Source organism: Capricornis sumatraensis, chromosome 3, assembly GCF_032405125.1.
Source record: "Capricornis sumatraensis isolate serow.1 chromosome 3, serow.2, whole genome shotgun sequence".
Classification (NCBI taxonomy): Eukaryota; Metazoa; Chordata; class Mammalia; order Artiodactyla; family Bovidae; genus Capricornis; species Capricornis sumatraensis.
In genome coordinates this window covers 40,799,905-40,813,211 of record NC_091071.1, presented here as the reverse complement: position 1 = coordinate 40,813,211, position 13,307 = coordinate 40,799,905, and the positions used below count along the sequence as shown (strand labels likewise).

At 62.5% G+C, this 13,307-nt stretch overlaps 1 protein-coding gene across 1 annotated transcript; it reads right to left on the bottom strand.

Annotated features, from left to right (window-relative positions):
• Positions 1–1,435: 1,435 nt before the first annotated feature.
• On the bottom strand, positions 1,436–12,253 carry ZNF598 (zinc finger protein 598, E3 ubiquitin ligase). The gene is made up of 12 exons (XM_068968420.1): positions 12,029–12,253; positions 7,067–7,179; positions 6,425–6,554; positions 6,040–6,251; positions 5,719–5,936; positions 5,177–5,294; positions 4,408–4,598; positions 4,153–4,237; positions 3,249–4,018; positions 2,644–2,788; positions 2,395–2,545; positions 1,436–2,306 (listed from the first exon to the last, which is right to left on the bottom strand). The coding sequence occupies exons 1-12, from the start codon at positions 12,251–12,253 to the stop codon at positions 1,953–1,955; spliced, it is 2,712 nt and encodes a 903-aa protein (XP_068824521.1). The 3' UTR covers positions 1,436–1,952.
• Between the last annotated feature and the right edge of the window lie 1,054 nt (positions 12,254–13,307).

The window sequence follows — 13,307 nt, the reverse complement described above, 5'->3', positions numbered from 1 at the left end:
GTTAACAACCTTCTAGTTGATTCAAGGAAGCAGGCAGGACCTAGGGCTGGGGTTCTGGCTTGGCCATGTTCAAGCTTGGTCTCAACTTGTACCCTTCCAGAGAAGAGCAGTTCCCATGGTCAAAGGTGCAGTTCAGTTCAGTTGCTCAGTCGTGTCCGACGCTTTGAGACCCCATGGATTACAACACACCAGGCCTCCCTGTCCATCTCCAACTCTCGGAGCTTACTCAAACTCATGTCCATCGTCGGTGATGCTATCCAACCATCTCATCCTCTGTTGTCCCCTTTTCCTCCCGCCTTCAGTCTTTCCCAGCATCAGGGTCTTTTCCAGTGAGTCAGTTCTCATCAGGTGGGCGAGTATTGGAATTTCAGCTTCAGCATCAGTCCTCCCAATGAATATTCAGGACTGATTTCCTTTAGGATGGACTGTTTCGATCTCCTTGCGGTACGTGTAGTAGCTGCTAACGTGCAGTAGGTGTTAACATGAACTTGTTAACAAACTACTCAGGGTAGTGCTTGTCATCAGGCTTTGTTGCCTGGTATTGTTATGGTTCTTGGTTCTTTAAGAATAAGCGTTTTTAGTATCATGAGTGAGAGAGCCCAGCTTCTAGGTTACTCTTTGCGGGTGTTGGCTTGTGCTCAGGTCTTCAGAAGGCATCAGCTAAGGGGGGCTTCTCCTGTGTGATAGGGAACGCAGGTGGCCCCCTAGCAGCCCTATGGAGAGCGAAGAGGGTGACGGCTCTGCTTCCTAGCAGGCGCCGAAGCTCAGCCATCACCCAGAAGCTTGCTCCAGTCTCAGCATAAGTAGGTAGGCCCTCAGGTTCAGACAGGCAGTGCCCACCCCCTTCTGCTTCTTTCAGAAAGACATCTCCATTTCTTCTCAAGTAAGGATGTTGCCTCATTTGGAGGTGGCTATGCGTTTAGCTCTTGATTCCTACTATTTATATGTATTTGTGGCAGAATGGGGAGATTTTAGCACATGCCTGGTTCGTTTCCAAAATACTGGATCCGTTTCTAAATTGTTCCTGCTGGAGTTTACTTTAGAAGCTCTCTCAGTGGCCCGTGGATGTAAACCTTGGGTCTGTGTGACTCCTGAGTTCTGGAAGGACAGTTTTACTGGGTACACAGTGTAGGTCAAGCATGGCTGGCTCTGCTCCTGGAGGGCTTGGGCTGTGCTTACCTCTAAGACCCAGGCCCGGGGTCAGCTGCTTCTGCCTGTGAGCAGAGCCTGGCTGCCCCCCTCTTCCCACAGGCCTCGCACCCCTGGCCCACAGTACTCACTGAGACCACCTGAGCTATAGTGTCTGACCACTCTGAGTGGGGTGACCCCGGAATGCAGAGAAGCTGAGAACACCAGCTATGTGCATTATTGCAAAATAAATTTATTTGAAGATAAACTGTCTTATAAAAGTTCAGAGACAATTGGAGATCCCAGATTCAGCTAGTCTCATAAAAAGATTCAACTTCAAGTAGCACAATTTTGTGTCTTTTAATCCTGAACGTTCTTTAGTCACGAAACAGCCAACTGTTTACACAACACACTCAACATCTGACTCCAGCACCCATGGACCCTAGCTCAGGGACCGCGGTGCTGCAGCGCTAGGGCTCAGGGGCTCCGGGAAGGGGCCACTGTGGCCACCAGCCCTGAGAGCACACACAGGTCCCAGCACCTGGCCCTTCCCTCCCCGGTGCCCTCCAGCACATGAGAACATAAACCCAGAGCAGCCTGCTGCTGCAGCACGGGTCGCTCTAGTTTCCAGGAGGAATCCAGAGGGATCCCCCACGAGGGTGTGCCAGCAAGTCATGGCGGGCCTTCCCGGCGATTCCCGGAGAGCCGGCCAGCTGAGGGGCCTGAGCAGGTGGCCTCGCGGGCTGCCTGGGGGTGGGGACGGGGAGAAAGGAGGCCTGTGGGTGCGGCGGCTCCTGCCTGCGCTGGCGGGAGCTACATCGGAGCTACGTGAGGATCCTGGCGAGGGCCTGCAGGGAGGGGAAGTCATCGTCCCGGGCGGCGTGCAGCGCCTGGTGGCTGCCCACATCGCCGTGCGCCAGCACCTGCTGGCAAGTGGGGCACACACAGCAGTCCAGGCCCGCCTGCCGGGTGCTGGCCTGCCATGCGCTCTTCCTGTTCTTCTTGGCCTTCATGCCTGGAGGCTTCTCGCGGCCGCGGAAGTCCGTGTGAGCCAACAGCAGCTCCTGCTGCTTGGCTGTATCAGGCAGCAGCACCAGCAGCTCGTTGAAGATCTTCTCGAAGTTCTCCCCCAGCAGGTCCCGGCAACTCTTGTAATACTGGGCTGCAGAGATCACGCCCTGCCAGCCAGAGCCAGACCCAGTCACGCCCGGCCCCGGCCTGGGCCCCGGTGGCCGGGCCAGCCCCCTGCACCCCTGCCTGCCTGACCTGTCTGAACTCCCCCGAGTAGCTCTTGAACTTGCTGAAGCGGGCCTCGTCGCTCTGCAGGAAGTCCCTGATGGACTGGATGAGCTGCAGGTTCCTCTCCCGGAAGTTCTCGGGGACCAGGTAGGCCCGGGGCACAGGCGTTGGCCTGGGTCTGAATCGGAAGGAGGTGGAGGCTTCTGCCTTTGGGGAGGCCCAAGGTGAGGGCACTCTCCCCTGGGGGCACAGGGCCAGGGGCCCGCCCACACTTACGCTTTCATGGTGGTTGTAGTGCTGGGGACACAGGCCGGGTGGGGGCTAGACGGAAGGCCGGAGAAGCCGGGGGGTGGCTTGCTGATGGGGGGCGCCAGGCCCGGCGGAGGTGGGGTGCCCTTCAGGAGCACCACGGCGTTGAAGCCTGCGGGGCGTGGGGTGCATGGGAAGGTCCCAGGACGTGACCTCACTGGTCAGGCACAGGCAGGCCCCGGTCCCCACTTCCCACGCCGCTCCTCCCCATAGAGCAGCCCGTCCCCACAGAGCGGGTCCAGGGCCTGCTGACACTGACACCGCCAAGGGCCGGCACGCGTGTTGTGCTCCTCATGGCAAACCCTGGCCTGAGGTAACTGCTCTGTCCTCACCTCCAGAGGGTGCCAGGACTCCCCAACTTGCGGGAGGAAAGGGCGCAGGGGAACCATACGGCAGGCCACGGCCACGGGATCACAGGCCTGCCGCCTGCACCCAGACCTGGCTACCAGGCTGAGAGGCAGTGGGAAGGGCCTACACGGGCTTCCCTGCCCGCCTGCGCCACCCTGAGCCTCATTCTACTACCGCGGCCCCTTCCCAGGGCCCCGTAGCAGGCCTGGGCCCAGCACACCTACCTGGAGGTGGGGGCATCCTGGGTGGGCAGGAGCCACAGAGCGCTGGGAAGTCTTCCTGGGGCGTGGGGCAGGGGGGTGGCCCCAGGGGCCTTGGGAGCCCAGGGGGCTCCTTGGGGGTGCTCCGAGCCGGGGCCGGCCCCTCTGAGTGTCCATTGACGATGACGGTGGCGGGCCCCTCAGCTCTGCCAGGGGTAGCCGTGGGGGCCAGCTCGGCCCCAGGGGGCCCCTCTCTGTCAGGGGGTGGGGGCGACGCGGTACCCGACTTCTCGGAGCCCATCTTCTTCTTCTTGCTGACCTTGGTAAAGGTCTGGGTGGCAGCCCCGGCCAGCAGGGAGGAGACGGCGACCGTCGTGGGCACGCTCCGCAGCTCCTGGGCCGTGAGGCCTGCACGGCCATCCTCCTCCGCCTCCTCTGCAGGCAGCGGCCCACCCTTTTTGCCCCCCTTTCCCCCCTTGCCAGACTTCCTGGGGGGCTGGCTGGCCCCACTGGTGGACTGGGACCCTGGGGCAGGATGCGCCACCTTCTTGCTGGCCCCACTGTTCCAAGCAGAGATGAGGCTGGTGGGGGCGCTGCTAGGCTTGGAGGCAGAGGGCACCAGGGCAGGGAAGTCTTCCTCCTGGAAGGTGGTCCTGCCTCTGGTGGGCACAGGATAAGCCAGCGCCAGCCCCACAGGGCCTGGGGCGGCTGCCGCGGAGCTCGAGGACGAAGCGGAGGCACAGAGGCTGGGGAAGTCTTCATCCTTGAGCTTCGAAGTGGGGGGCGGGAGAGCGCTGTGCAGAAAGCGGACAGGGGTCAGCAGCCTGTGGGCTCTGGCCTGCCCCGCCCCCCGCCTCTGCAGGAGCCCTGGCGTCCACACCCACCCTCCCAACCCTCGGTAGGAGCCCCCAGCCCCACACGCGTGTACTTTGGGAGTGTGGCTCCTGCAGCTGGGCCAGTGGTGGAAAAGGCCTCCTGGCTCATAGGACCGTTGGCAGAGGCTTCCTTGGGACCTGCGAGACACACAAGAACCCTTGTCAGAACTGAACAGTGTCGAGGGGCCAGGATCAGGCCTGGCCGGGTGACCAACTGGAGGGCAGTGGCTTCTCACCGACCTTGTGGTCAGGAGCCCACGTCCCACCTGTTGGGCCAGGGTGGGCCTGCCTGCGGGGGAGCTGCTCACCTGGGCCCTCGCCTGGAGTCCGGGCTGGGCGCCGGGGGCCGCGGGCCTCCTCAGGACCCCGCAGCCCCACTTCCTCCTTCTTGGGCCTGCCGCCCTCTTCCCGGTCCTCAGTCCTGCGCGTCTCCTGCTGCTGCTGCTGGGTGGCCACCGAGGCCCGGATGGCGGCTGCCACTTCTCGGTCCTCTTCTTCCCTGGGATGGGGAGGCCTTCAGGCTAGGCCAGGCCCAGGACTACAGCGACGCAACGGAAAGGGCCTCACCCCAGGAAGCCGGGACCTCAGAGGCCAGCCTGCCAGCAGCCAGCGGAACAGGTGCCAGCCCGGCCTCCCTGGCCAGGCGAGGGCGCTGTGGGGATAGCAGGACCACCTCCCCGCCAACCTCGGGCTCCAGCGCCCGGGAAACACCCAGCCCAATTCTCTGGGGCAGCGCCTGGGTACCGCAGATGCCTCGGTCCAGCTGGACATGGGGGCAGCCCAGCCAGAGCATGTGTCCGCCACGCCAGGGCCTCCTGGCACACCTGCACTGCACCTCCGAGACTGGGGCCCCTCACACCCCCATCTGTAGGGTCATGGCATCCCTGGTTAAATGAGCGGAGAAAGGAGAACACCCCACTCAGGACACCAAGTGGCCCTGTTGCCATGCCCGGGACACAGAGGCCAGAAGGCCAAGCTCCCTGATCCAGCGCCTGTCTCAGCCCAGCTGTCCGCAATGCCCCGGCCTCTGGTGAGGCCAGGTGGACAGAGGTCCTGGCGACTCGCAAATCCTCCCACCTCTTGTACCTCCAGCTTCCTCGGCGGCTCTGCTGGGCTCCGCGGCCACTGGCCCGGCCTGTGCGGCCCTGGCGGTTGTACCTGTCCAGTTCCTCATAGTCCTCGCCGCCGATGACCCCTGCAGCCAGCACACAGCCAGTCAGGCCCAGGCCAGACCCTGCAGAGACCTCCCTGTGCACCACAGCGTGGACCCGAGGGGCAGGCACAGACACCTCTCAGGGGTCACGGTGGCCCCGGGCCCCTACGGCCCACACACCAGATCAAGCAGGAACTGGGATGAGAGAGGGGCCTGGGCCTCCTGGCCCCACCGTCCCAGGAGGGACTCCCACACAGCAGGCGCTCAGTAATCCTCCTGACCCAGAGAAGAGGCCCAGGGACCCCCGCACAGCAGAGCCGAGGCCCTCTGGGAGCCAGGCCGCGTGAAGAGCTCCCGTCCGCACGTGCTCACGGCTGTGTCCCTCGTCCCTGCTGACGCTGAGGGGTCGGGTCAGGGCCTGGGTCTGAGGCCTGCAGGGAGCGCAGGTGGCGGGGACCCCACTCACCCTCGCTCCGGCGCGAGTGCCGCGGTGCATAGCTGAACTGCAGGTCGATCTGGCGGTTCTGGCGGGCCTCGGCGCGGCTGCGGCTGTGGCAGGCCATCCTGTGGGCCTTCAGGTCGATCTCCGTGCGGAAGGCGTGAGTGAACTGCTCGGTGCTGCAGCGACCCTCCTCGCACAGGAAGTGCTTCTCGCGGAAGTGCTCGCGCAGATACGCATAGTCACTGCAGGGACCGGGCGTCAGCAGGGCCTGCGCCGGCCTGCCTGGTCCAGGAGTCCTCATGTACCCACACCCACCTGTGGCACCCCGGGCCCCGCCATGCCCACCTGTAGTAGTCCTGAGCCCCATCCGCGTCGCAAAAGTGGCAGAAGTAGTGGTCACGACGCAGGTGCTTGAGCAGCTCGTCGTTGTCCAGGTAGCGCTCGTCACAGAACTTGCAGAGGGGGTGTCCGCGGTGCGACGTGTCGTCGGGGTCCCCCTGCATGCGGTGCCGAGCCAGGTCCTTGCGCGAGTACCACTTCCGCTCATGCGTGAAGATCTGCGGGGAAGGGGCGCTGGGCGCGGAGTGGGCGGGCTCCCAGGCCTCCCGCCCCTCCCCAGCCCCATGGCGCAGAGGGCCTCTAGTGGCCTCAGTGCTGCCCAGGCCCATCCACCGGTTGGCCCGCAAAGTGAGGGGCGGTGGGGCTCCGGGAGGCAGCCCGGCGGGCTCACCTGCAGGTGCCTGAGGCACAGCTTGCAGCAGAACAGCTCATGCTGCTTTCGCATGTGCTGCTCCAGGTCCCCAAAGAGGCTGAAGGGCGGCCGCTCAGGACAGCGTGGGCACTCGTGCTGCAGCAGCTGCCTGGGGAGACACCCAGCCAGCCCCGCCCCGGACACTTAGCACCACCAGCCCCAGGGAGCACGAGAACCCCACGGCCCCCACCGCGGCCCTGCAGATACCCCGGGAGCGAGGGCCAGGAGGGCGGGCACTCTGACTGCTGCATCAGACAGCGCCGGGGTCTGAGCCGAACAAGGCCCCAGTCCAGGAGATGGACCCCCACCTGGAAGACGGGGGCTACCCCCAAGACGACCGTACCCCTTATGGCGTTTTTCCTCTACAGGTGAAGAACCTGACTCGCACCAGCTCTGGTGCACCTCACAGAACCCCAGAACTCCCCCGCCACACCCCCCACCTCCACCACCACCGCAGGAGGGGGCTGTGAGCACCCCCGTTCCAGGAGAGCCCAGGAGAGCCCGTGGACAGGAACCAGCCGCCAGGCCCTGACGTCGCACCCCCGAGGGAAGCGAGGAGCACAGGCGGGATGCGGTGCACCTGCAGCCCCACAGGACCCCGGCCAGGAAGTCCACTCTCACCTATAGAGGGCGAACACTCTTCCGTCCGTAAAGTAGATGTCATACTTCTTCTCGTGCTGCAGCTGGTGAAGAGGGATGGTGGCAAAGGCAGGCAGTGTCCTCCCGAAGACCACCTGAAACCAGACCCGAAGGGACCGCTGGGCAGGCTGCGGACGCCCACTGCAGGGCGCCGTCAGGCCGAGAGCAAAGGGGGCACTGAGGGCCCCTCCTGGAGGCCCCTCTCCCCACACCCGGCCAGACCCCCCGAGGGCGGCCGGTACAGAGAGGCAACAGCCGGCCACGCCTCCAGGGGGCAGCAACCCCACCCACCCTAGACAGACAGGCTGCCCGGGGACAGTGACGGATCAGACAGCCAGCCACCGGGGGCTCAATCACACGGGTGCTGAGCACAGGACAACAGGCTCGGGAGGAAGAAGAGACACTCCAAGGAGCAGCTGAGGAAAGAGTGGCTGCCGCCCGCCACTGTATCAGGCAACAGTGCATCAGACCTGGCCGCCCTCCACCCCCATGAGCCTTCTGTGATGTCACGGGAGGGGGTGCCCCCCCAGGACTTGGTCATGGCCCCAGCTGTTCTTGGCCAGCTTCCTTCCCATTAATTGCGTGGTCTGGGGGTGCCACACGGCTGAGCTGGTGTGATGGACGTGAAACTCTGCAGCTGGCCGCTTCTCAGGGTCTCTAGCACTCAGTAAAGCTGCTGGGCCAGACCATGACGTGGGACAAGGTCACCCCAGCCTGGCCCCCAGGGCCCTCCTGCAGGCGCAGGTCCCCCTGAGCTGACAAGGGCCCTGCTCCCTGCAGGGGCCCCCATCCTCCGGCCCCCCATCCTCCCCGCCCTACCACCAAGACCACATGGGCCCACCTCTTTGCTCAGCGCCTTTCTGATCCGCCACTGCCCCCGGCCTGGAGCTGGCTACTCGCCTCAGCTCAGCGTCTGCGCCAGCACACCCAGGGGACATCCTCACCTTGGGAAAGGCCACATCAGGGTCACCCCTGTTATATTTAGGCCCAGCTACAGAGGATGTCTAAAACCAGAACAGCCATGAAATTGGGGGAACGGAGGACTGGCTGGAGAGACTGAGTGGTTATGCCGGCCACCACAGCAAGGTGGTTAAAACCGGTTCCTGGGGCCTCTGGCGGTGGGGGGCAGGGGGAGATGGGGAGCTTAGCCTCCACTTCCGAGGACATGCCCCATTGTTTGGGGGCAGCCAAGCCTTGCCCCCTCCCACCCCAAAGGAATTGTCCCAGTCCAGCCACGCCTGACCTGAGGGTCCAGGGGTGGGGGGATGACAGGCCCCGAAGACCTTTCTTCCCATCACCACGCTGGCAAGCCAGGCAGAGGGACGTGGGGGCTGTGACCCCAGCTACACCAGCCGCACTCCTGTGGCCTGTCTTCACAGTGGAATCTTGCTCTGCCTCCAAGGCTCACCCTATACTCTCTGCCCAGGATCTCCCAACAGGTCCAGAAGGGACGTGGGAAAGGCCTGGGCCACACACTGGCCTCTTCTCGTGGAATCTGCACTCCAAGAGCAAGCCCACGCCCAGCCCTGCCTTGCCGCCACTCCCAGGGGTGCTTTTCCAGAACAGACCCCCATGCCTGCCCGGGGACAGGTGCCCGCAGATGCAGGGCCCCAAACTGTTAAGACCTGCTGGCGCTGCAGAGCACAGGAGCCAACCTCCAGGACACCGCGCTCCCATGACCAGCCCTCGAGGGACGCCCCGAAGCTTCCAAAGTGTCCCGGGCTGGCAGACAGCAGAGAAATGATATCCCTCCCCAGAAACACTGGTGTGGGGAGGCCCCTCCACTCAGAGTGCCGCTCCGATCCACCACAGGTGGAGTCTGTCCCTGGATGTGAGCACCCTCACTGGACCGGGTGACCATCAGCTTGGGGGGGGGGCGGTCTGTCCCTCCGGAGCAGTCTGGTGGGACAGTCCGGGCTGGGCGCACCTGAGCCAGGCCAAAGGGGGACACTGGTCAGGCTCAGGAAGGGACTGGAGTACAGAAGAGGCTTAGGAAGGGAACGTGGCCGTGGGCGTACAGGCTCAGGCCATGTTCGTTTGAGAATGAGGTGAGCAGGCTGGCAGGTGGGACGGGGCAACACTGACTGCCCCTCGCACACAGCCTGGGAGCAGCACAGGGCCCCCCAGGACTGGGCCAGATGACGGGCGGGAGCAGCCAGTGTCCCTGCCTCAAGAGAGGGTGAGGCGAGCGGCAAGAACGGATAGCTGCACAAGGAGGAGGGTGTGGGGGCCTGAGACCCCCCACTCCAGGGATGGGAGGGGTCCCAGGATAGAGTACAGGCCAAGCCTAGACACTTGCGGATGGGCCATTCTGGGCAGCCCCTGGGTGGGCCAAGCAGTAAATGATCAAGTGGGAAAGAGTGCCCCTTGGTGGGCCCCAAAAGGATGAGGCCCCAACGAGAGGGAGAGAGGGGCGAAAGTCTTCTTGGACTCCCCAACCAGGGGAGTGTCTGCCCAGGGCCTTGCTGCTCCCCACTCCCAGCAAGCAGGGAGCACTCACGGAGAGGGAGCACAGAAGAGAATGGTGTCCACCGTGACCAGGGTGAGAGCGGCTCCCTGGGGAAGAGGGGCCGGGACAACAGGGAGCACGACCAGAGTCAGCAGGTTTGGCCTCCCTCCCAGTTCCTGCCTATGAGATGGGGCAGAGGGGCTGCACCAGGCTGTCTGCGAGGTCCCTCCTGGCTCAGACACATCCCACTTTGTACAGCAGCCCCGTCAAGCCTTTCTGACATCCCCGGGATCAGGGTCAGGTGGAAAGCAAGACGAGACTTGTCTTTCAGAAGAACGTGGCCAGTGGGAAAGACAGGACCGGGCAAGAGGGGGCAGGACCCCGGGACCTGACATCAGTCTCAGTCAGCGGCCCCGTGCTGCCACTGCCCACCAGCTAGGAAGGAGCCTAGGCCTCCACCATGAGCACCTGCTGGGCAATCCTGACTCATCTGGCTCCTCCTCTGAGCAGCAGTTGCAGGGCTGTCCCCCGGGTCAGCCAAGGGAGGCGCCAGGTGAAGATGCAGGAATTAAGCGAACAAAGCTGCCCTGTCCCACAAAGCATCTTGGCGTGCTTTCCTCCCAATTTTTTAGAGGCTTAGTCCCATTGAAGAGGCAGAAGAGAGGCAGGGTTTAGAAGTTTCTGAGCAGGCATGGGACACAGGATGAATTCAGAGGACAGTGCAGGACTCAACCAGGGCATAGCATGGGGGTGGGGTGGGGTGGGGTGGATTCCAAGTCCAAGCATGGGAGGAAGCCGGATGAACAGAGAGGAGCATCATCTTCCCAAACTGCCCAGAACCTTCTCCTGCTGCCAAGCAACTTGGAGCAGGCCTGGTAAGAAGGCGGCTTGGCTGGGGTACCTGATGCCAAACCACACCCCAACCGAAGCCAGTTGACAGCTCATGTCCACGCCCCCTTGCCACAGAGCACCTGAAGGGTGTGGGACCCACAAGGAATGAGAGAGGCCAGATGCTAGCTATGAGAGCCATATATAGGTGTCTGCTTACTTCCTCCCCACTCCAGTATTCTCGCCTGGAGAATCTCATGGACAGAGGAGCCTGGAGGGCTACAGTCCATGGGGTCTCACAGAGTTGGACCCAACTGAGCGACTAACACTTTACTTTCTCAATGAGACGTGCAATGCCCAGGGATGGAGACTCCGCTGCGCCTGCCTGCCTACCTGCCTGACTGCCAGGAAGCTACACGTGTGCTGGGAAACCTGGTCATTCAAGAGTTACGTCACGTCACGCAAGCCTGGCCTGCAAGGCAGGCTCTGGCGTAGCTGGGAGGAGCCTTCTGACTAAGACACAGACAGATCCACAGTTTCACCGACTGCTCCTGCACCCTAGACCTCTCCCAGATCCGAGTCTGTCTCGCTCCACCCCATCACAGACTGACAGCATCTCCCCATGTCTTCTTCAGGTAGGGTACAGGATATGTGCCCATAGAGCTCATGGGATTACAGCAGTTGCTTGGCTCCTTTAACATAAAAGTCTACTTTAAAAGAAAAATGAAAAAAGGATGTCGTTTCTGCATCAGTTGTAGGAAGAAGAAAGTTAGATTCCCTGGCAGGTATCACCACCCCAAGCTTTCCATTCACATCCCCAGGAGAGTTTCACAACTCTGGAAGCAAACAAATTTCAAAGCACAGCAAACCCAGGGAGTTCCAGCTAAGTGCCCCCAGCCAGCAGCTGGCATTGCGAGGAGGGTTGGGGGGGCGGGGGCAGGGATGATGCCCTCTGACCTCACTGGGACTTCCAAGTCTGGACAGTCAGAAACTCCCACCCCTCCACTCTGGAGCTGAGACCCCCCCAGCTGAAACTGGCAAGGAGGATGAAAGCTTCTAACACTTTTATCCCCACCCACCAGGCACCCTGAGACCTCAGTGGTTTCGCTTTCCCCTTGGGTGGCAGGTCTGAGTACAAGTCACTTAACAGATGAAAATGCCAGTCTCAGAAGGAGTTCCCTCAGCGTCACCCAGAGAGACCCAGACACACGGCTAAGCTGGAAACGCCCAGACTGACCCTCTGCTCCGGGATAGGTCGCCTCTAAAGGTGCCCACTTTCCCTGCTGCCTTCACCGGGATGGAGACCCCTGAGGAATAAACCCCCAAAGCCGAGCGAGTCTGGGAGCACCGGCTCTGACCATGCCCCTTCCAGCGGCCTGGCAAGAGTCCTAGGGGTCAGCAGGAAAGCCCGCAGGCTCTGGGCCCACAGGGACCTCGACTACCGCCTGCCTCCCGCGCCCAGACGGCCCACAGCTGGACCAACGATGGGGACCCCTCCCTCCACGACAGGCGGCCGCGCCCGTCCTCCCGCTCGGAAGCCGGCGCCACCAGGCCTGCGGCCGGACACCAGGAAGGCAAAGTCCCCTTCCGGCGGCCGGGTGCCCCGTCGTCCCGCCGGGCCGCGCCCGCCCGGGAGTCCCGACACGCTGCCCGCCGGCGCGGCTCACCTGGCGCAGCTCCTCGCGGCACACGGCGCAGTACCGCTGCTCGCACAGCACCCGCATCTTGGTGGAGCAGCGGTAGCACACCGGGTGGTCACAGCGGCCCAGCGCCGTGGCCTCCAGGTCCCCGCAGCACAGAACGCAACTCCCGCCGCCCCGCTCAGGTGCTGCCGCCGCCGCCTCCTGGGCCGCGCGCCGCCCCTCCGGGCCCGCCGCCGCAGCCGCCGCCATGGTCCGGGATCGGGCCCCCTCCCGGCCGGCACGGCACCGCACCGCACCGCACTGCCTGGCTCCCGGCGGGCCCGCCCCTTCCGGGGGCGACGTCACCGCCCCGCCCAGCAACGGGCCCGCCCGGCGGAAGTACGTGTGCGGCTTCCGCCTCAGCGAGGTGCGAGCTAGAGCGGCGACTTCGCCCTGGGCGCTCTAGGCGGAGGCGGCCGATTTGGAGGCCCGCCGCTGTCCCCGCGCCAGGCTGCGGACATCCGGCTTCTCCGCCTAGGCCTCTGTCCTGGGCCCGCCCTCTCTTCTCGGAGCAACGTATGACCCAAATATTGATGGGTCATACTGTTGTAGCCACATGTTCCGGGAAACAAACTCACTCAGAAGGACAATGCACATAGTGAAGTGCAGTTTATTACACCAGCGGGCCCAAGGCGGAGTCTCCTCTTAGCCAAGGACCTGGACCAGCATTTGTGAAAATCTTTTATATCCCATGTGCACTTGTCTGAACCCATCATTTCAAATTCCTTGAGACTTACATAAACAAAGGAAGGGTGAATACAATCCCAATACATCATTCACGTGTTATGTGCTCAAGGAGTTAAACAATTGGCCGATAATCAATAAGCCTGAGGTTACACTCCGATAGGTATGGAAAAATTTATGGCCTGTCCAGAGGGAGTTTTATCCTTCTGTTGTCGTTTCCATAGGCACTGAAGACAGAGTTCAGAGTCCATTGGAGAGGTGGCTGAGCATGATCAGCATGAACAGGCCTAAGATGGAGTCCAGGCCCTATGAATTCCCTCTTCAATACTTAATACTAAAATGCTATTCATGGTTCCTCTGAAATTCAAATTTAACTGACAGCCCTGTATTTTTATTTGCTAAATATTGCGACCTTATTTGGAGAAGGAAATGGCAACCCACTCCAGTATTCTTGCCTGGAGAATCCCAGGGACGAAGGAGCCTAGTGGGCTGCTGTCTATAGGGTCACACAGAGTCAGACATGACTGAAGCGACTTAGCAGCAGCAGCAGCAGCAGCGACCTTGTTAGGAACCCAAATCT